Source organism: Lactuca virosa, chromosome 2 (assembly GCF_052849685.1).
Source record: "Lactuca virosa cultivar CGN04683 chromosome 2, Lactuca_virosa_CGN04683_v6, whole genome shotgun sequence".
Taxonomy (NCBI): domain Eukaryota; kingdom Viridiplantae; phylum Streptophyta; class Magnoliopsida; order Asterales; family Asteraceae; genus Lactuca; species Lactuca virosa.
Genome location: NC_136427.1, coordinates 164,502,599 through 164,526,567, shown reverse-complemented (window position 1 = coordinate 164,526,567; position 23,969 = coordinate 164,502,599). Strand labels below are relative to the sequence as shown.

At 35.8% G+C, this 23,969-nt stretch overlaps 1 protein-coding gene across 5 annotated transcripts; it reads right to left on the bottom strand.

Annotated features, from left to right (window-relative positions):
* Positions 1 to 18,745: 18,745 nt before the first annotated feature.
* LOC145156589 (transcription factor E2FA-like) lies at positions 18,746 to 22,731 on the bottom strand. Of its 5 annotated transcripts, none has more exons than XM_079075893.1 (13): positions 22,295 to 22,731; positions 21,474 to 21,636; positions 21,325 to 21,363; positions 21,156 to 21,241; positions 20,992 to 21,080; positions 20,843 to 20,897; positions 20,660 to 20,763; positions 20,519 to 20,567; positions 20,359 to 20,424; positions 20,214 to 20,290; positions 19,933 to 20,117; positions 19,418 to 19,484; positions 18,746 to 19,084 (listed from the first exon to the last, which is right to left on the bottom strand). In XM_079075893.1, exons 1-13 carry the CDS (start codon positions 22,529 to 22,531, stop codon positions 19,075 to 19,077), a joined length of 1,227 nt encoding a protein of 408 aa, XP_078932019.1. In that variant the 5' UTR covers positions 22,532 to 22,731; the 3' UTR covers positions 18,746 to 19,074. The 5 variants fall into 5 exon arrangements, with proteins under 5 accessions (XP_078932019.1, XP_078932020.1, XP_078932016.1 ...); XM_079075894.1 differs by having other exon boundaries at positions 18,746 to 19,081; XM_079075890.1 differs by having other exon boundaries at positions 19,937 to 20,117.
* Positions 22,732 to 23,969: the final 1,238 nt, after the last annotated feature.

Sequence of the window (23,969 nt, the reverse complement as noted above, 5' to 3'; positions counted from 1 at the left end):
ATCATATAGTGAGTTCGTTAGAGAGTACTATATGATGGATCATGACGTGACCCTCATTGATCTCACCTATTTGCTTATAACTGTTGAATCAACAATGATTTGCCGTGCTGGTCAAGCAAATTTGCCTGGTGAATCAAACTCCCAAACTTCAATGGACATTGAAAATGGTGACATTGGAAATCCAGAAAAGGAAAACTCTGAGATAGTTCCTTGTGCCATTCCAAAAGAGTCCATTTGCTTTTATTGCCAAAAGAAGGTGCATTGGAGACGAAGCTGCCCTATTTACCTGAGAGATCTAAGAGATGGGAGAGTCAAGACGTATGGCTCTACTTCAGGTAAAATCCATTAACTAACTCTTTTAAGTTCCTATTCTAGATTCTTAATACATGATGTGGTAAGATTACATTTTGATGTTTTGTAGGATCGAAGAAAAGAGAGGAAGCTTAAGGGAAGAAGTGAGCTGAATCTAATCGTGAAGAAATGGATTTCAATCGCATTGCTTGAAGATTAGATTCTTGAGCTACTACTTGGAGTTAGAATAGATTGCTAAGAAATATGTAATAACATACTTTTTCAATTGAATTGCATTGTAAGGACAAATTTTTCCGCAATAAAATAAATTTTGATTTTATCTTATTTATTTATCCTTGCAATGGCGTGTATGAAAAATTGATGTTTGAAGGTTTCTATTATTAGCAATAATGAATTTGATTCTTAATTATGTTATTTGTGGAGATGTCAAGAATTTACCAAATAGGGAGAGTTTCTCATCGCCCAAGTTTCAATTAGACAAAAACTTGGAATCATGCAACCTGCATTGTGTGATGAATGAAAAACTTTCATATTTGGAAATTAGACTAGTTCCTTGACAAAGAGTCAAGTGAAGGGCTAGGGATCAGGTACACTAGGTTGTGCGTTGATCAAGTCCACCACAAGAGTGATAAAGATATTTGTCATGATTTACTAAAGTTTAGTAAATATGATTATACTTATAAGATTAAGTGTAATTCTGAGTTGATTGAAAAGGTTTCAATTAATGGCAGAACGAATAAGAAGAATCAAGAAGGCAGAAAGATAAAAGTTTCTCCATTCTAAGAAGAAGGGAGAGTACCTTTTATCGTGTTTTATGATAAGTCTTAATGATTAAGAACCATATCTCAATTCATCCTCTAAGTGAATCTTAGTGCACTTGTATGCCAAGAAGAGGAACTAGAATTGTTGAAAAGGTTAAATCAAGAAGTCAATCATACTTCATTCCAATATCGAATCTTAGAGTCATACTCAAAGATTGCGAATTGAGTGACAAGTCTTAAGAAGGTTTATAACACTCAACAAATGTGGAATTTGGAAAAGTTTTCTTATTCTTGCATATTTGAAATTGGTAAGTTGTGTTGTCTTGGATAAGACAAAGATCAACTAGGACCAATTATGTGAAGTGTTTTGTCTTGATAAAAGCTACACTAACTCTTGAATATTTGTTTGTCAAGAAATGTTTCTTGATAAGAAAACCTTATATGTCAAGGAATCAGTGGGAGTTTTAATGTTTTTTAAAAAGTTTCAAGAATAAACCTTATCGATCATCACTACCACACGACTTGAGGTTTACAACCTATCGTGTTGACATTATTTTGTTTCTGTGCCATTCCAATTGAGTTGATTATGCATGTGAGTTCTATGAGTTCTCATTTGAATGCATAAAGACAAAACACCTTGATCGATGGAAAGTACATTGATATGTGAGGATCAGTTGCTAACCTACTTGGAAGACATGGTGGGCACTCGTGTTACCATATGGCAAGAAATCAAGATTAAGAAAGTTCAGTCCATATGAGATTGGATTTGTCGCAAACTTTGGTTTTAGCAAATTCACATGGATAGGAACACATACACCATAAAAATCTAAGTGTCATAAGATTCCCTCCTTCATGAAAATGACTGTGAAGAAATGCTTTCACTAAGAGAGATTTTAAGAAGATAGCAATTGTGAAAGTTGTATTCTCAAATTCGATTATGGTTACGGCATCCCTTTCCATAGTTCGAATTGTGAGATTTGGCAATTAGTCTAATATTTGGGACTTATTGATATAAGTTCTGAATTTGTTTAGACACACATGTGAGCTTTCTAAGGCAAAGGTGTATGAGTTTAAGAAGCTTAGATAAAGGCTTATCGAAGCATCTGGTATTAGAAATATGAACTTCAGAAATTCAATAGGTATTGTTTTCTGGAAGTTCAGTTGTTTTCTGAATACATGTCAAAGCTAGTGGGAGCATAAGTGTTATGCTTATATGATAATAATCATCATGATAGTGTGAGCATAAATGTTATGCTTGTATGATTATTAAGGTAAGTATTGCAAGTTAGCAATATTAATTATAGAAAACAAGAGTTATACTTTGCAAAGTCGCAAGGGTTGATAAATTTTAATAAATTTAGTCAAAGGATACATAGTGTGTTCTTAAATTTCGATTATGATTACGGCATCCCTCTTCATAGTTCGAATTGTAAGAACGTGACACATAACATATTATGGAAAAAGATTGATAAAGTATCATATCTTTATGTAAGACATTATGCATCGTGTCCCATACGCTTCGGGTATAGGATCGATTGCAAATGCTATAATATTTTACCATTCTAAAATTTTCCAAATGTCTAGCGCATTAAGAGGGAAAAAGGACTAGAATCGGTTTTGACTAAAATAATTAAACAACTATCAAAGGACGATCCAAAGTTCGCTGAGGATTGGTCGCTTGTGAGTAGTTGGAAGTATGGTATTGGATGGACTATATCGAAATTATTATGAATAGATAAGATTCTATTAAGAATGAGTTGTCATATGGCAAATATGGAAATGTTTCCATATTGGGAGTTGGATATTGAGAGTCTATGTCTAGATTAGAAAATTTTATGCAAGAAGGATGTTCAAAGGAATGTACTTTGAATGTGAGACTTTGCGTCTATGGAATTGTCTTGTAACAATTTCTGATAGAGTACTTTGTAATTTCATTGGCCAAGTCTTAGTGACTTTTGTGCTATGACTTTGCGAAAGGATCGTTGCATAAAATGTTAGAATCTAGAATATTCTAATAGTGGCAAGAACCTTGTGTTCTTACACTAATGATAAGGATTGGGAATTGTGAAATGAGTATCATTGGAAAAGTTTTCAATTGATCTATTTCACAAAGTAAGGACCATAGGAAACATAGTGTGCATGCTTGGGGCATGGGACAGCTATTGTTGTAATTTGAGTAATAAGTTGATTTTTTGAAACAGAAAACAATGAATAATGAGTAATCAATATGGTGTTTAAATAAAATTGTTTTGTTTACACTCAAAAGTTTTGGGGCCATATAGGATTAAATATTATCATTGTGTTTCACTTTGCATGTTTTAACTTCCAGAATAATTGGGTTATTCAAACCTCCACAGTTGGTCATGCGTTGGAAGTAGGTATGTAGGAAGACTGTCATGAAGAGTCTGTAGATTGTCTGAAGAGTTTAGACATAGCACAAGTCTGCTGCAGAGTTCATGAGTGCTTTGATAAGATTAGAGTATTGGATTAAACCCACGCTCACATGAATCACTTCATTGATTTTATCACGGGTGATTAGCGAGACGATAACAATGTATATTCTTGAAACCAAGATGTGTGAGTTGTTATTTACTGGTCGGTTGCACATTGATAATAAGTAAACGCACCAATAACTTGGTGTTATATAACTTATTGTTGTGTGTGATTCGATTAGTAAATGAAAGCCAGCATTTGAGTCAAAGTTTATCCATTCCTTTTGCCCAAAGTGGGATAAAAGCCATATATGTGGGCCCCTCGATGATTTAGTGATGACACCTAAGCGCTTGGCCAAGCCGAGACTAAGTTAATGTGTTCAATTGTAGGCTGTTGTCAGTCGTCATAAATCGGAAGTCGGGAAACAGTATAGAGAGAATGATCGAAATTCATTTCTTGTGTCTATACGATATCTTGAGAATGGAGGAATATATGATCCCTTATCTAAAGGACACACTATCTGATAAGATCAGAGTTGACAGCGGCTTTTGAAAGCTATGATTGCTGATTAGGTTCTGAAGTTATGCAAAATAGTTATTAGACTTATCCAAGTGGGAGACTGTTGGATTAGTGTCTAAGTCCATAACTATTTTGGTATGTACTTGACCCGATTATGAGCATGGTCCTTTTGGGTTGCCTTCACCATAGCAATATGTAGGATGAATTAAGGAGAGAAAGGATTAATTATGATTTATTAATATATTATGAGAATAATATATTAAAGGAGAAATCATATTGTTTAATTAATATTAGTCAAGAATTAATAAAGAATTAATTTTGTGGCTAAAAAAGATTAATTAAACTTAGGGGACTAGAATTGTAATTATAAGATAATTGCAATTGGGCTATGGATCACCTTGGAATAATAGGTTGGACGAATTCTATGGGGAAGCCCCTTAGAAATCGTCCAAGGCATGTTCCAGAAGGGGTCCATGGGCTGCTTAGGGCTTAAGCAGTCAAATTAGGGTTTCCTTGTTAGATAACCCTAATTGCCTACCTATTTAAAGAACCCTTGAGACCCAAAAACGTGGCTAACACTTCCTTTAGGGTTTCCAGCCGTTTTTGGTGCCTCCTCTCTCTTTCCTCTTCATCCAAGTTGCTTAGTGGTGTTTGTGACTCCATTAGAGGTGCAACACTTGAGGCACTAAGCTTTCAGAAGCCAAGGATTGATTGTTATTGCTACATAACAATCAAAGGTAATCTCTAAACCTTATTTCAGTTCATAATATGTTAGATCTAGGGTTTATGGCTTTGAATTATCAATTGCATGTTCATTAGACAAACTAGATCCAAAGCTATTAGGGTTTGCATGTACACCATAGGGTTGATGTATTGCTCAAAACCCATCACTACTGATAGGTCATTTTTCCCGAACTCATTTACATCATTAATACCAGTAATATTGGCAGTTATCTAACCTACTGAGAAGTCTATACCCTTGTGTTTTCCCTACTCTGTTGTTGTGTCTCTATTTCAATCATACACTCAGTTTGATAGTTGGACTATGGCGATTTAGTCCATGGATTACTCTCATCGTACTTACAATAGATTCTTACTATTATCATCATCTCTATAAACTTTCAGTAAAAGATGGCACCTCGCAAGCATCCAAACAGAGGCACGCCTGTAAATCAAACTCCACCACCTCCTCCACTAATCGATACGGCAGCTTTAAATGTTGTAGTAGTTGCGGCTGTGGCAACAGCCATAGCTCAATATCACTCTACCGGTGCCAGCGAAGGTGGGAAACCTATTCAGTCTACTCAAGGTGAAATCCTCGTGCGCTCGAGAGAGTGCTCTTACAAGGACTTCACCAATTGCAGGCCAAAGTCCTTTAAAGGGACTGGCGGAGTCATTGCCCTCTCGCAATGGTTCAAAAAGACGGAGTCGATCTTCGAAATCTGCTCCTACCCCGAAGGGAACAAGGTCAAGTTTGCTGCTTGTACCTTCGAGGAAAAAGCCCTGACGTCGTGGAATAGCCATGTCAAGTCACTCACTTTAGTAGTGGAAAATTCTATGGGCTGGGAAACTCTGAAAGACCTCATGATTGAATAATACTGCCCGCGAGGCGAAATTCAAAAATTAGAACAAGAACTATGGAGCCTAACCATGAAGGGCTCCGACATAGTTTCCTATACCGCCAGATTCAGCGAGCTGGTGGCTCTATGTCCCAACATGGTTCCCACGGAGGGAAAGAAGATAGAGAGGTATATCTGAGGGCTGGTGCCTCCAGTTCAGGGGAATGTCTTAGCTTCAAACCCCACTACCTTCGATAGTGCCAAGCGATTGGCACAACGTCTCATTGACCATGGGGTCTGTACCCGTCATCAACAACAACCCTAGCCATCTCCGAACCCTCCAAAGCCGCTGACAACAAGCGAAAGTTTTGGGATGACAAAAAGAAGCAAAAAGTTGCTAAGAAGCAGAAGGTCGTGGCGGTTCATGCTGCGATAACACCTGCCGCTGCTGCTCCAGTGAAGCAGTACGCTGGAAACTTGCCGAAGTGCAACAAATGCAACTTCCACCACAACGGTCCTTGTCGGGGAATGCAGTGCCCTAACTGCAACAGGAAAGGACACACTGTCCATTTCTGCAAAGCTCCGGCAAAGCCGATCACCCAAGTCCCCGGCGCTGGTGTGGGCCAGGCTTGCTACGGTTGTGGTGAGGTGGGCCACTAAAAAAGGAACTGTCCGAAGGCAGGGAATGTCGGTGGAGTGGGAAGGGTTTTGGCTATAGGCCACGAGGAAGCAGTTGCCAACCCTACAGTAGTCACTGGTATGTTTCTCCTTGTTAACTCTTATGCATGCATACTATTTGATAGTGGAGCGGAGAGAAGTTTCGTAAATCAGAAATTTGCTCGCCTATTTAAACAACAACCACGCACACTTAAAAAACCATTCACTGTAGAAATGGCTAACGGGAAAACTTAGAACACTAGCAGTATATACATAGGATCTACCCTAACTCTAGATAGTCATACCTTCTCAATCGACCTCATGTCGGTCTCAATTAAAAGTTTCGACGTCATAATCGGCATGGATTGGCTGAGTCTTCATCGCGCCGACATCATGTGTTACGAGAAAGCTGTTCGCCTTAACCTTCCATCTAACGAAACTCTTATTATCTCGGTGACTAACCTGACACGAGTCTTCGTATCATCTCAAGTATCCAAGCTCAAAAGTACTTGCGTAAGTAATATCGTACATTCCTTGCTCACGTTGTCGATACGCTCCTAGAAACGAAAGACCTAAAGAACATCCCGGTAGTGCACAACTTTCCCGACATCTTTCCAGAAGAACTACCAGGATTACCTCCGCAACGACAAGTCGAGTTCAGAATCGACTTAGTCCCAGGAGCTACCCCAGTAGCCAAATCGCCCTATCGTCTGGCACCAGCTGAGATGCAGGAACTATCTGGTCAACTTAACGAACTGCTCAGCAAGGGCTTTATCAGACCTAGCTTCTCGCCATGGGGAGCACCGGTCTTATTCGTTAAGAAGAAAGACGGATCGTTCTGTATGTGCATCGACTACAGAGAGCTCAAAAAACTTACGGTCAAAAATCGTTACCCTCTGCCTTGCATAGACGATTTGTTCGACCAACTGCAAGGGGCGAGTTACTTTTCCAAGATTGATCTGAGATCCGGATATCACCAGTTACGAGTGCTTGAGGAGGATGTTCCGAAGACAACCTTCCGAACTCATTACGGACACTACGAGTTCGTGGTGATGCCATTCGGATTAACCAATGTGCCCGCAATATTCATGGACTTAATGAATAGGGTATGTCGTCCTTACTTGGATCAGTTTGTCATCTTCTTCATCGATGACATACTTATCTACTCTCGAAGTAAGGAGGAATATAGTGATCATCTGCGACAAGTCCTAGGAACCCTACGAACAGAGAAGCTCTACGCAAAGTTCTCTAAATGCGAATTTTGGATCCGAAGAGTCGAATTCTTAGGTCATGTGGTTAGCGAAGAAGGAATCCATGTGGACCCTTCCAAAATTAAAGCCATTGAGAACAGGTCAGCACCAAAGACGCCTACAGAAATTCGTCAATTTCTAGGCCTCGCTGGCTACTTTCGCAGATTCATACAGAACTTCTCTCGGATTGCAAGACCTCTTACAACACTGACCCAGAAAGGTGTGGCGTTTGACTGGGAAGAGAAACAAGAAAAGGCGTTCCAAATGCTGAAACGAGCCTTATACACCGCACCGGTACTATCCCTCCCTGAAGGAATAGAAGACTTCGAGGTATATTGCGATGCATCCAACCAAGGGCTTGGTTGTGTCCTCATGCAATGAGGTAAGTTCATCGCCTATGCCTCAAGGCAGCTGAAGACACACGAGGTCAACTACACCACACATGATCTTGAGCTAGGAGCAGTTGTGTTTGCTTTGAAGATCTGGAGACACTACCTGTATGGTACGAAAAGCACTATCTTTACAGACCACAAGAGTTTACAACACATATTCGACCAGAAGGAGATCAACATGAGACAACGACGGTGGGTCGAGCTACTCAGTGATTACGAATGCGAAATTTGTTATCATCCGGGTATAGCCAACGTAGTAGCAGACGCCCTAATTCGGAAAGAATATTCTGGTCGAAGAGTCAAATCATTGACCATGACTATCCATTCACATCTGTCCACACAAATCAAAAAGGCTCAACTCGAAGCTTTGAAACCTGAAAACGTGGCGGGTGAATCCCTGAGAGGGATGGATAAGAACTTGGAAGTCAAGGGTAGCGGAGCCTTATACCTCATGGACCGGATCTGGACACCGAAACACGGTGGCTTCAGAGACTTGGTCATGACCGAAGCACACAACACTCGATATTCCGTCCACCCGTGTTCAGATAAGATGTATCTGGATCTTAAAAAGTTATACTGGTGGCTTAACATGAAAGCAGAGATTGCTACCTTCGTGAGTAAATGCATTACTTGCGCCAAGGTCAAGGTCGAATACCAGAAACCCTCAGGTTTACTACAACAACCAGAGATACCAGAATGGAAGTGGGAGCAGATCACTATGGACTTCATAACCAACTTGCCCAAGACAATGGGTGGACTTGATACCATTTGGGTCATCGTCGATAGATTGACCAAGTCCGCACACTTCCTGCCTATCAAAGAAACTGACAAGATGGAGAAGCTTACAAGAACATACATTCGGGAGATCGTACGACTGCATGGTGTTCCTATATCTATTATCTCCGATAGAGATAATAGATTCACCTCAAGGTTTTGGCAGTCGCTACAAAGTTCCCTAGGAACAAGGCTGGACATGAGTACAGCCTACCATACTCAGACCGACTGACAAAGTGAGAGAACTATCCAAACCTTGGAAGATATGCTCCAAGCCTGTGTGATCGACTTTGGGAAGGCATGGGATACTCATTTACCCCTGGTCGAATTTTCCTACAACAATAGTTATCACACGAGCATAAAGACTGCTCCATTTGAGGCCCTCTATGGTCGGAAGTGCAGATCCCCTCTGTGCTGGGCTGAGGTGGGTGACAGCCAGCTAGCTAAAGGATGAGTTCCTGACAGCACTCTCACAGGTCCGGAGATCATTCGAGAAACGACAGAGAAGATCGTTCAGATTCGTGAACGATTGAAAGCCTATAGAGACCGTCAGAAAAGCTATGCAAACAAACGAAGGAAACCTTTCGAATTCCAGGTGGGAAACCGCGTTCTTTTGAAAGTCTCACCCTGGAAGGGCTTGATACGCTTCGGAAAGCGTGGGAAGCTCAATCCAAGATACATAGGGCCTTTCGAGATTCTCGCTAGAATCGGCCCAGTAGCTTACAAACTCAGCCTACCCCGCGAACTTAGCAACATACATTCTACTTTCCATGTATCAAACTTGAAAAAGTGTCTATCCGACGAGACTCTTGTAATCCTACTCGACGAGATCGAGATCAACAAGAGCCTCAACTTCATGGAAGAACCGGTAGAGATCATGGACCGAGAGGTCAAGCGAACGAAGCAAAGCCGTATCCCAATAGTAAAGGTTCGCTGGAAAGCCAAGCGAGGACCTGAATTCACTTGGGAGCGCGAGGATCAAATGAAACTGAAATATCCTCATCTTTTCGCTTAGTTATTTGTAACTATTTATTGCTTAAACTCTAATTTCGGGATGAAATTCTCTCTAACGGGGGGATGATGTGACAACCCGAAATTTCTATCTTGTACGCTTATTCAAATCTATCAAAGTTAGACTCGTTTTGCTATCTTTTAGCACTCTTTAGGGTCTATTTGAATGTTCTAAACCTAGTACAATCAAGGTAAGATCCTAGAAATGGGATAACTCGACGCATATCAAGCAAATACGGGCCAAACACTCCAACATATGGAGTGTGCGGCCGCACACTTGAGTGTACGGCCACACACAGGTGTGTGCGGCCGCACACCCATCCCAGCCACACACTCCCACCTATATATTCAACACTTGGACATTTTGAGCACTTTTCCCACTTCTTCAAGGCTAGAACTCGAAATCCTCTCAAGTATCATCCAACTTTTCACTACAATCTTCAAACAAGTAAGTGATTCATCCCTTGATTTGCTATTACATGACCTTAACTAGCCTTCTGAAAGACCCTCACTTTCATAATATTAAAACAGTTGTTACTCCAAAACATGCTACATGCATATTCACAAATAATATTTTACATTGATAATTTATTTACAAACGATTGGATACAAACCGACTAAGTTTAAGTTTATTACAAAACTACCCAGGATATTGTATATTTTATACATACTAAAACTTAAATACAAAAGTAATAGTATAAACTATTTTAATTCTTCCAACAGTATAAAGCTATACCGGATGCTTACTGCCTGTAATATATTAAAACGTTGAGAGGGTAAGCGGTGACGCTTAGTGAGTTCAATAATAGATACAATATAACGTTATGCCATATATATACTTCAATATGGCAGAAACAAAGAGGAACAAGAAACAACAAGGGCATATGTGAATCATGTGACAAACTTTCCATATCAATCAATGACTTGATTCAAAGATATACAATCAATGAGACATAACAATTTCAATATTTGATATACATCAATAAAGTTTCGGCCCAAATGGCACAGAAGACATACAATTTCTGATTAACATTTTGATAGATTTCGGGCTTATAGCCCTGTCTAACCATTTGCCAACACCATAGAATAGAAATCATTCTCTTACGGAGACATGTTCTACATGGCCAGAGGCTACATACCAGTACCAACGTGAATCTAAGTCATTTCATTGATTACATGGTCAAAGGTATTTCTTTGCTATTAAAAATAGCGAATAAAAATAACACGGGAAAATAACCCGGAATAATAACACTGAAAAGCACATAGTACATATAACACATAACATACAATTGTTCCTATATATTAAACTCATTTTGAAATAACTGGGGGTTAAAATAGTAATTTGGGCAGCACTTCGTTACTATAAATAGCTTTCTTCTATAAAAACCGGGAGCTTTCTTGAAAACTGGGCTCTGCGAAGGTAGGGCTTCAAACCGAAAAGATAAATTTCTCGGGGTCTTCGGGCACTTCGGGGCGTGTTTCGGGTGCTAAAATTGATACCGGGGCTTCGGGGGATGTCAAAGTAGTAGAAATATGAAGTTAGGGGTGAAAAGTAGCAAAATTTCTAACAAAACCCGAGAGGTCTCGCACCCCTTATATAGGGTCGAGGTTTGGATCCGAAGCAAGAGGGAGAGGGCAGCTGGCAGCGAAGTTGCGAGGCTCGGTACACGCGGCAGCTGGAGCGAGGCGTCTTAGACGTCGCCTAGGACGCCGAAAGGCGCGTCGGATGCTTACCAGACCGAATTTCGGTCCAATCAGAAGGCGAAACGCGGCTACTGTTCATGCGAGGTGACGTGGCATCTCCGGATAAGAACCTTATCCTTGCGAAAATTCTCGAAAATTGTGCCCAAATCTTCTAAAATCCATAACTTTCGCATACATGCTCCGTTTTTTACGTTGTTTATATGCACGCGTAGCTAAAATTATGCTCTACAACTTTCATTTAGACTTCGTCGGCTAATTTTGACTTTAATTTTAATATTATTATTTTTAACAGACCAGTACAGGAAAATCCGTTAAAAATTCATAACTTCTTCATCCGACATCCATTTTCGTCAGAATTTTTACCGTTGTACTACTAATGACGAGACCTTCAATTCTCGTTTAGGTTGTGTTGGATAAAAATCATTCGATCTAAAATTCGAGTTTTTAGATGTCTGCTACTAAACTGAAACTTAGAAAAATCATAACTCCCTCATACGAAGTCAGATTTTGGCGTTCTTTTTATCGAACTTCTCGGTTTAACGAATACTACAACTTCATTTAGATTACTAAGGCTAAAAATTAGTTTATCAAAAACTCACTTTTTACGTCATTCGACGCCGTGCTAGTTTTGTCGTAGATCTTCGATTGGTCATAACTTCTTCGTTATAACTCGGATTTCGATGAGGTTTTCGCCTAAACTTTTCTAACAAGATTCTTTACAACTTTAAATAATAAAATTTTACTTATTTCAAATTTTATATTTTTGCTAAATTTCACTATATGGCATTTGATTGGAATCTCATAAGACTTCCAATACTTTCTGAATGATTTTAAGCATTTGGGGGAGAATACAAGCTAGTTTTGTGGTTAATATTAGTATTATGCATGTATGTGTGTATTTTCATGTTATATGTTGTGAATATGTCATGAAAACTTATTAAACAACCACAAGATTCGAAATATCTTCCAATTATAGGTGATATTTGTAAGCAAACTAATAAAAGTAACTTGTAAAATGTTAAAAAGATTAAACATGAAAAAGTTTCTAGAAAATCCAAAGAATGTGCATAAAAGGACCATTCTTGACAAATAAGATAAACAATATGGGCTTTTGGAGTCAGTTTCAGTTTTATGGGCTAAAAGTGCAAACTTTCACAAAAATGGGTCGTATGTGGAAACTTTCTGCTTTAATGGGCCAATAATGTCATTTTTATCAAAATGGGCCTTTATTTGTAAATTCTCTGTTTAATGGGCCACTAATGTTATTTTATCAAAATGGGCCTTTATTTGTAAATTCTTGGTTTAATGGGCCAATAATGTCATTTTTATCAAAATGGGCCTTTATTTGTAAATTTTCGACTAAAATGGGCCAAAAATGTCATTTTTACTAAAATGGGCCAAAAATGTCATTTTCAACAAAAACAGGCCTTTGTTGTAATTTTTGGCTTTATTGGGCCAAAAATATCAATGTTGGCAAATTAGGGGCCTTTATTGTCAAATATTGGTTTTGTTGAACTAAAATGGTCATTTTAATAAAAGTAGGTCTTTTATGTCATTTTTAGCACTAATTGGACTAAAATGATCATTTTGATAATAAATGGGCTCTTTACGACATTTTTATTCAAAGTGGGCCTGTTACACTCATTACATGCTTATTAGGCCTTATGTTCTTAATTACATGTTATTTGGGCCTTATATGCTCATTCACCCTCTTATTGGGCCTTACGACATATTTTATACTAATCGGGTTGATAACATTAAATATTTGACATTTTTGCTAAAAACAAATATATATTTTTAGCACTGATGTTTTGTAGTCAAAATACCTACTCGGTACATTATTTGAAACATTAAATAATGTGATACAATGTTCGCATAAATTTAGTTAAGGCTCTTGTGACATTTCTTCATTTGTACCCACCTAGTGTACACCGTAAGTCCTGTAGTTATAACCAGAGTCTCCTGGAGGGAGAGCGAGAGTTTGTGTATAGATCTATACGGGGTTGACACCCCACACCTGAGCTGTTCGCTACAGCCAGACTAGGCCAATCTAGGGTGACAAATATATTACCTTAAACGCGCCTGAAGAACGTCATGACAGGCATAACAGTCACATCAAGCATGGTTATAACGACTCACATAGAGATTAACAACACAATAAATTTACGGAATACATACACTCTACTGATGTTACGAAACCATACAAACACTATTTTTCGGTCTTAGGGATTTAAGACCACAACACTTTTACAAGCAGAAAATATCGAATTTTCTGGGAAATACATTATACACTACCATTTACTTACAACATAAAATATTAGATTTTCTGGAACACTCTCTTTATACACTGTCAAAACAGGAACACACATGCCTCAATACAAGATTTGAAACAAAAGTCTCAAACCACTTCATGGATCTTGTCACAAGTAATTCTAAGACGATAATATCTTTTATTCTTCAAACGGAGATGCATAAGTTGTAATTTACGAATCAGTTGTGTATTGGTATTACGTAAACACATTAGTAACTTGATGTTATAAAACACTGTATCGCATATGATTTGGTGATTTAAGGTTACAGTTATGTAGTCAAAGTTTATTCGTTCTTTTTGCCCTAACAAGAAGTGATATTAGTGGGCCCCTTGATGATTTAATGTTGACATTATAAGTGTTGGGCATAGCCAAGACTAACTGATGTGTTCAATTGAAGTCAAATAAAGTCTTGACAAATCAGGAAATCGAGAAACAGAATCTTGGACAATGATTTGGATTCTAATCCATGTCTCATGTCTATATGATATCTTGAAGAACGAAGGGATAGCAGATCAGTTATCTTAGGACTAGTAGCTGATTTGAATCGGAGTTTGGCAATAGCTTTGGAAAGCACTCTTTGTTGTTTACTTCAAGGTCTATACTTGCAATTGTAGTTACAGACTTATCCAAGTGGGAGACTGTTGGATTAAGGTGTCTAAGCCAATAACTAAATTGGTATATTCTTGAATTAGAAGCAAAGTCATTTTTGGGTTGTCCTCATAACCAATAACTGGATATAATGACTTTTAGAGAAAGAGGTTGTTTTGTTAATTTATTATATGATTAAGAAATTGTAACAAATGATTTATTAATGCATTATATGATTAATATATTAATTTGAAATAGTTATAATTAATTAATAATTAACAGAAATTAATTGGATTAATTTCGGGTTAATTAAATTTAATTGGAAGTGCGGGGACTAAGTTGTAATTGTTCAATAGTTGAACAAGAGAGGGATTCTAGAACCTTCCTAGCATGGTCGATTTTGTTCATGGATTTAGGGTTTCTAGAATGATCATTATTGATAATTAAGGAGTTGGATAATTGCCATATTTGAAATAATATTATTATATTCAAATTAGGGTTATCCGAGGCTTCCTTATCAGCTATAAATAGGACCCCCTAGGGTCTCATATTTTCATTCACTTTTCTTCAGCTTCATAGAGCTAAAATTTGCTTCAAGCATCCTCTCTCCTCAAGTCTTCTATTTATTAGGGTTGTGGGTACAATTCATTAGAGGCATCCAAGCTTTTGGTTCTTGCTTTCCAAGGAAGTCAAAGGAGATTTTGGTTGATTAATTGCTATATTAATCAAAAGGTATGTAACCCTAAACCTTATTGTAATTTCACTTATACTAGGGTTTCCTAGGGTTTCTTGATATCCATAGTTAGTTGCTAGCAATAGAGATAACATAGATCATTTCTAGGTTGCACGTGAACTTAATGGTTTAAGAGTTTTTCCGCCACATGAATTTTTTATAACCTAAAAAACCTATCAGGACCATACACCCGAATAATGTTAAACACTCTAGCCACCTCTAGTGCATCCCCAATGATAGTCCCATCATCTAGATACCAAGCTTGGAGAAGGAGCTTGCAATTTTCACCAATCTTATGCACTAACGAGTGCTAAGCAAGGGCAAAAAAAGAGTTCCCAAAGGGTCGTCTTGTTGCACCCCAGTGGCGGACCATATATGTTTGTCTCCTATATAAAGTCTTGTTGCTTGCCGATATAAGAAAGCCACCCAAAAAGAAATAGAAGGGAGCATCCTCCTAACCTCGTGGAGCAAGGCTGATCTATCCATCGGCATTCGAGAAATCCATTGTATGCTTTTTCTTTCTTTTTTCTAACTTCTTTTTTTACTTATATTGAATTTATAATATAGTAAATTACACGAATGGTCCCTATGGTTTAGGGTAATTTGCGAGTTTGGTCCCTAACTTATTTTTTTAACTCGGAAGGTCCCTACTGTTTGTTTTTGTTACGTGTTTGGTCCCTGTCTTACCTAAAAATACTATTTTGTCCTTGATTTTTTAATTTATTTAAATAAACACACCCTCAACCCTACCCTCCTCACTTTACCTTACCTGCCCCACTATTTTTCCATATTTAAATAATAGTCTTTTTAGGTAAGACAGGGATCAAGCGCGTAACAAATAGGGACCAAGCGCATAATAAAAACAAACAGTAGGGACCTTCCGAGTTAAAAAAATAAGTTAGGGACCAAACGTGCAAATTACCCCAAACCATCGGGACCATTCGTGTAATTTACTCTTTATAATATTATTATTTAAATTATATTTCTCACACTCCACCCATTTATGAGACATCCTCTCTCTCTCTCTCTCTCTCTCTCTCTCTCTCTCTCTTATTGTTGCCGCCAAAATAATGATTGCCAACTTAAGCACCCATGACCGGAGAAGTGATGATCGAAACTGGTCTAAATGTTGTAGATCTTTCGAAGACCTCAAATGAAACCCTCATCATCCCCATTATTATAAGCTATATGAGCTTTCCCTCTCACCATTAAAGATACCGGAGAAGTGATGATCAAAATTGGTCTAAATGTTGTAGATCTTTCGAAGACCTCTTATGACCTCAAATGAAACCCTCGTCATCCCAATTATTATAAGCTATATGAACTTTCCCTCTCACCATTAAAGATCTACGGAGGAGGTTAAATTCCTCACCTAACTACAAAAATCTATAAAATCTTATATGTAGGAGGTTAAAGTGGTGTCTGTTTTTTTAAGAAGCAAAAAGTCTGCAGTCTGCAGACCACATCCGCATACATCTATAGTAGAAGAGCTAGATCAAACATTTGCTATTAGCAAGAAAAATACTGTTTTTTTAACATCTCTATGTTGTTAAAATAAATTGATTTTTTTTAACTTGACAGAGTTTTTCAATACTGAAATTTAAAGAGTTTTAGTTTTACAATACTGAAATGCTCCATCAAATTCAAATTCCTCTCAATTTTAATTGATTTAAGAGATTGCACATTGGAATCGTACGGACCATTTGTTACTTATTTATAAAGATCAACAAAATAATAAACTACATATTTTATTTTTGGTCAATGTTTTCTATAATAAAATCATTTTTAAACTTAGCATTTTTATGATTTTATTATAAATACTTAACATGTCAATATCAAATTTTATGTATTACTGTATAACATTTTTATTTTTCATAACCATTTTTTTTTATTTTTTTTATATATTGTGAAATTTCATTATGGTTAATGTGTTGTCTAAATTATTTTATATTTTAATAACAATATGATAACTAAGTAGTTTTTTAAAAATAATTGAAATATATAAAATGAAAGTAAAATAATATGAATTAACGATATATTTGATATTTACTTATTTCGTTGAAGTTAAAATATATCAATATTACAAAAAGATACATTCAAACAAAAAATATTAATTATTTTAATCGTATATTCTTTTATGTTATAGAGCATTGCTCAAACTTTAGTGTAAAGTTGTGTAGTTATAGTTATGACGTTATAGTTATGACTTATGACTTGTGGATTGTGATATATAAAGTGTTTGATTCGTTTAAATCAAGATAATGACTTTGAGTAATGTGATCTTAGGCAATTGGCCGAATCCATTAGGGATATTACATCCAACTTGCAAGTCAAATCCAATTAAGAAACAAATTAACGGTACGATACATTGCAAGTTGAGTATGATTTAAGCTTTATCACTTTATTGCTCCCATCTATTTAAGGTACAAAACCTAAAGCCACAAGTACACGTGCTAAAATGTTGGGCCAAGTCCACCCCTGGTTATAATTAATTGGGCTTTTTCTCACCAGATTATGGGCCTTGTTCAGGCCCAACTTTAATATGAAAGCCTTTTGTGCACCTCGAGGCAGCCACGACGCAAGTACTATATAGATAATATAGTATATACTATATAGAAGCAAATAAAATAAAATCTACTCTAATTAATAAAATTCATTTTTTTTTAAATATCATATTTTCATTCTTTTTGTAATTAGTAATTAGGTTATAACTCATATACTACATGATACATGGTAGAGAAAGTTAAAATAACTTACATATGTTAAAAAAGCTAATAATCAATAATAAAATATGATTTATAAGTTAGATAATATGTGATTAAAATTTATGTAATTAACACAAATGATATGTTTATAAAGTTTGCCGATCAGTATATTTTGACACTAGTCTCAGATCGGTCTTGAACGGTCCGGTTGTCTTTTTTTGGTCTAGTCTCATTTTAGACTGGTTTTCAAGTCCGATTCGTGACCAATCATTTTGTGCACGTCTATGCCAATGTGCATGTTATGTTTGACATATTGTCTCTTACCTAAGTGGTTGTAAGCTAAAGCTCAAGAATGTCTAGGACAATGGTGTAGTTTACAAGTTTTTTTAACAACAAATTCATTCAACTACTAAACTACTCTAAATTAATATACATATAAAAAGCATAACTTGCTTATGAATAGTGAACTTTGGGTCAAATTTACTATGTTGAAGTAGACATTTTTGGTCCATTTTTGATTTTTTATATATATTAACGAATTGGCCAAATTTACAAAAATGGTCCATAGATTTTGTTGAACTTGACAATTTTATTTTTTTTAAGCATAATATGCTTATGAACATAAGAATTGGCCAAATTTACAAAACTGGTCCCTAGATTTTGTTGAAGTAGACATTTTTGGTCCCATTTTTGATTTTTTATATATATTAAAGATTTTAAGGAATTGGCCTAATTTACAAAAATGGTCCCTAGATTTTGTTGAACATGACAATTTTTGATTTTTTTTATATATATTAAAGATTTTGGTAAGGGAATTTGCTTAACTTAAATAAATGGTCCCTGAATTGGCTTAATTTACATAAATGGTTCTTTTATTTTGTTGAACTTGATACTTTTGGTCTGATTTTAATTTTTGATATATATTAAAGATTTTTGTGAGGGAATTGACATAATTTAAATAAATGGCCCCTAGGTTTTGTTGAACTCAGACACTTTTGAAACATTTTGTTCATATACTAATAAATACACAAAACCTTTGCTGACAATTTTAACTACCTTAACCATAGAACAAAAGAAGAGTACATCGATATCTTTTTTAACAAATTAAATAAAATAATAAAAAACTAAGTTTAACTCGTTCCAAACAATACCCTCATAATTTTATTTTATTTTTCAATTTTAGAGTTTTACTGTACAACATACCCGACCCGTAACCCGCACCTTCAAATTCAATTAGATCCATTTGAGTTTTCATGTGTCATCTCTGAATAGTGACGTCAGCATTAACAGATGTAGGAGGTGTAGTGACGTCATCAGCTAATCCAAATTCCTCACTAAGTAAATCGACCCCATCCCACTCCATATCACCCACTACTGCGATCAAGTAGTCAAACAAATATTATTACTTTTTTGAGTAAATTACAATTTTAGTCCCTATGTATAGCTGATTTTTTCAATTGTGGTCCTAAAAACTTTTCTATTGCAACTTTGGTTCTTGTAAAGTTTTTTTGGTCTATTCTAAATAAAATAACTATTTTTGTTCCCTGATTTTTGCAATTTTGGTCCCCAAGGACAAAAAACTTTCCAAGAACCAGAATTGCAATAGAAAAGTTTTAGGACCAAAATTGAAAAAACTAGCTATACCCAAGGACCAAAAATGTAAATTACTCTTGTTACTAAAAGAAATAGTTTTAGGAGAAACCATACAATCTGTATTCCACATATCCGTCAATGGAACTTCTCTGTCTGACAAAAGCCAATAGTCTGCCTCGTTCTGCAATAATTGTAGATTTTGTCTCATCAACATCAACATCAGTGTCAGTATCAATACCAATATCAATATCATTATCCAATATCCAATATCTAGTATTATCAAGTATCAGTATCAGTAGTATCAAGTATCACTATCAGTATCAATATCAATATCCAATATCAGTATTATCAAGTATCAGTATCAGTATTATCAAATATCAATATCCAATATCCAATATCCAATATCAGTATTATCAAGTATCAAGTATCAGTATCAATATCAATATCAGTAGTATCAGTAGTATCAAGTATCAAGTATCAAGTATCAGTATCAATATCAATATCTGGTATCAGTATTATCAAGTATCAGTATCGGTATTATCAATTATCAGTATCAGTATCATATCAGTATTAATATCAATATCCATATCTAGTATCAGTATTATCAAGTATCAGTATCAGTATCGTACTTACATCAACATCAGACGGAAGTATCTTTGTGATTCTCCCCGGTGAGGCGGTCATACTACTATTCACATTTTGAGGGTGCGGTTCCACAACGACCGTCTCGGTTGTTGGATTATCATTAGAGCCGGAACTTGAAGCGATTTGCATGGGGACTTGTTCTTCGACCCCATCCATGTCTTCAAATTGACTAAAATACCCCCGAGTGTAACAATAAGCATTACTATTTTACTAATACTAACTAACTCCATAAAAGCAAATAATTTGAAGAATTTACAAAAAGTACCTCACAAGATATAAATCTATTGGACCCATTGTGCTTCTAAGAATTATTCTATATCGCCTTTGTGGATAATCAACAGCCTGATATATAATATGAATTGACTAAAATGCCCCTGAGTGTAAAATTTTGAATTTCCATATCTCCTTACCTCATCAGGATCCGGAACTTCAAGAGTAGTCCCATGTGGAGCCTTTATAGCTATCAGAGTTTCATTCTGTTGAATTATAAATAAATAAAATCTTTTAGACATTTTTTTTTATAAAAATAAATCAAGAAATTGTTGCATAAAATAAAAACTACAATTTCACCTGAAAGCATGGTAGACTTTTTATGTCATCTTCAGTCACAAAAAGCCATCTAAAACAATGCCATGTCAGCAAGAATCTTACATCTAAATATTAATCAAAGAAATAAATAATAATAATAATAATAATAATAATAATAATTACTTTTGGTTGTTATCATCTTCACTAAATTCCCTCATTCTTTCTTGCATTTCTCTGATGCTTTCATCCAATCTTTGTTCTTCCATTGAAAGTCTTTGAACCTCTGCCTACAACCAAAAAAACAAAATTTATATATTTACAAAAAAGAAAAATTACAATAATATCCACTATCTGATATTCTGATACCTGTAATAGAGTGACATCATCCTCTAATTCTTCAGGTTTGGAAGAATCAAGGCCTCTAAAGATATATATATATATATTTATAGATTTTCATGTAAGAATAATACAAATGTTGACTAAAGTCAAAGCATGCAAAAAAAAATATAACTTACTTCCATCGAATTCTGTTCTTGAGTTTTTTTTCAATTAGCCCAATGCCTTCAAGAACATTTGTTATATCATATATCCGCCTCTTTTGCACCTGTATCATTATAAATTCTTAAGTATATAATTATATAAATTCTTAAGAATCTTAAAAACTAAAAAGGGTACTTACCTCCAAAGTATCAGCAGCATTATTCAAATCAACAATACCATCTTCAGCATGTGTAATGAGATTGATGAATTTCTTTGTTAAAAGACCTAAAAAGTTTAGAATTTTCCAATCAAGATAACTGTTTTCTTTACATTTAAAAGAAATATAAAATGTTGAAATTAAAACTTACCAAGAGAGCTATCATATCGAGTAGCTGGAGAAGGTGATCCTACATAAATAGTTTAAAATCAATCCAAGAAATCAATTCTTTTAAATAACAAAAACTGTGTTTTATGTTATAAACATGTTTTGACTTCATGTTATGTGTTAATGTCTCACCTGAAATGTGAAGAGGGGATTGAGGAATGGGTTTGTTGCTCTTTGTACCCTTTGACCGACTGTTGACTTTTCCACCTTTTGCAGATACAGGAGTGCAAACTGGACTATTGACTGTAGATGCAACTTCATTGTAGTGGCTTGTTCCAAGTTTTCTCTTCACTTGCTGTGAAACATCAATTATGAAATGAATTGTGATATTGGTACATTGTGCTTGTTGTAAGATCTATATCTAAATTCTAAAGTCATCAATCAAGATTGCATAGCTGATAGATTTGTATGGATGCTTGTATGAAATATGGAATAGAAGAAAAGGGATTGAGCATTTAAGATTGTGAAGTCAAGATTCAATAATGTTTTCTCAATTTCGCATTGTCTAAATACAAAGGTTGTAATCAATTAATCATCCTTGTCTAGACTCTAGAGTCCATTATGTCACCTTGCAGTTCTGTGAAGATTAGAAATACCATAAATCAGAACTCAAAAGGTGAAGGAAGATAAACAGTAAGAGAGCTTATGGAATTCTGAAAATGTAGTATGGTTCAGGGGACTAACTGACCAGAAGAAACTGTAAACTATTTTACTAGTTGAAGCAAAATGCAAAGAGGCAACTTAAATAACCTGAATCGGAGATAATATAGTTACTATAACTTCCCTAATCTACAGATAAGCGAAGCAGAAGCAAGGGGCAAAATGATGCGGGAGCTTTGTGTTATAATCCTCAATGATGTAAGGTTACAATTAAGCCGATAATTGGTACTAAATTGGGACAATTAGAATCATAAACCGCATAACTACTTCGACAAATACACATGAACAACTACCGGAGATCTAACGATGATGAATTCGGAGTCCTGATCGGCGGTGGTGGCGATTCTCTTGCCATCATTTCCAGTCGAAAAGCGATGGTAATCATCGGAGGGTATAAAGGGCGGCTTTGTCGAATATAACGACAGGTGCCGTCTCATTGGATGAGGGATCGGTCCTCTTCCTCCGACACCCGCCGATGCAGTAGGTGGTGATGGCGCCTCATGGAGATTTGAAACTCGAGCTTCCGACATTTTGTGAACTTAGAACTTCAAAAAAGAAGTTCTTCAGTGTCGATTGTTGAATTGGGTCTAGGGTTTACAAGGTTTTGGGGGGATTAGGGAAAGTAACAAAAAGGATCGATGAAAATGGAGGGTTTATTTTAAAGAGAGAATGCGAGGGTTTGAAGGGGGAAAGTGGGAGAGATTAGAGAGAACAGAAAACCAGGGAAGGAGGGAATTTTTGGTTCGGAGTTCGGACAGATGTGGAGGGAAGAAAAATAAAAAAAAGTAGTAAATTACACTTTTGGTCCCTTTGGTTTACATAAATCTACGGTTTGAGTCTAAGTTTTCAAAATTTTAATGTCGTTTAGAATCCTTAGATCATCAAGCTGCAGAGTAAAAAAATTATCATCATAGAAGACAAATTCTGTGAAATGTACTTGTGTCACAGATGAAATCGCAATATCAAAATCAAATAGCTAATAATTGGATGGTTGAAACATTTGATTTTCATGCTCCATGGGTTCAATGCACTTTGGTCCATGGAAGCAAATCATTGAAATTGACTATAGTTTGTAGTTTTTTAAAGTTTAATATTAATTCTCGTTTTGGGTGTATAGATGATTGTGGCATGATCAGAGAAAATAATCATATTCATTTAGCATGTTCACGAATATAAACGAACAAACATGAACAATGTAATTTTTTCTAAACGAACGAACATGAACAACAAAACTTGTTCGTTTATCTGTTCGTGTTAATTCGTTTGTCCGGATAACTTAAACGAACGAACATGAACAAGCCCTTGTACGTGTTCGTTCGTTTCGTTTACGGCCCTAGATACTTTCAACATATTTATTTCAAATACAAGATTAAACTTAGAGTAAATTATAGTTTTGGTCCTTGTGATTTATATATTTTTATAGGTCGGCATGGTTGCAAAACCCATCAACTTTGGTCCTTTTCGGTTACCGTTTAACCTCCTCTATTAAATAACGAAATAATTTTTTTGTCTTTTTCTTATTTTTATATATATTATTAATAAATAAATAAGTCCCGCCTATTACAACCACAACTCAACCTTTAAACTAAACAAAACTGTAAAAATTGTCTTTATGGTATGCATGTTTTCTGAGGTTTAGTCCAAACCTCGACTTTTTGGCTTCATGGTTCTTTTGGTCTAGTTCGTATGTAGTTTTGGTCCCTCCTAAAATTAAAATGACTATTATACCCTTTTATTTTTATTTTTATATTTTCAATATTTCTTTTAATAATTTAATAACTATAAATATAAAAGAGGGGCCACCTCTCTCTCTCTCTCTCTCACTCTCTCTCTCTCTCTCTCTCTCTCTCTCTCTCTCTCTCTCTCTCTATCTCTCTCTATATATATATATATATATATATATATATATATATATATATATATATATATATATATATATATTGGGTTTAGCTATCTAATAACATTTTC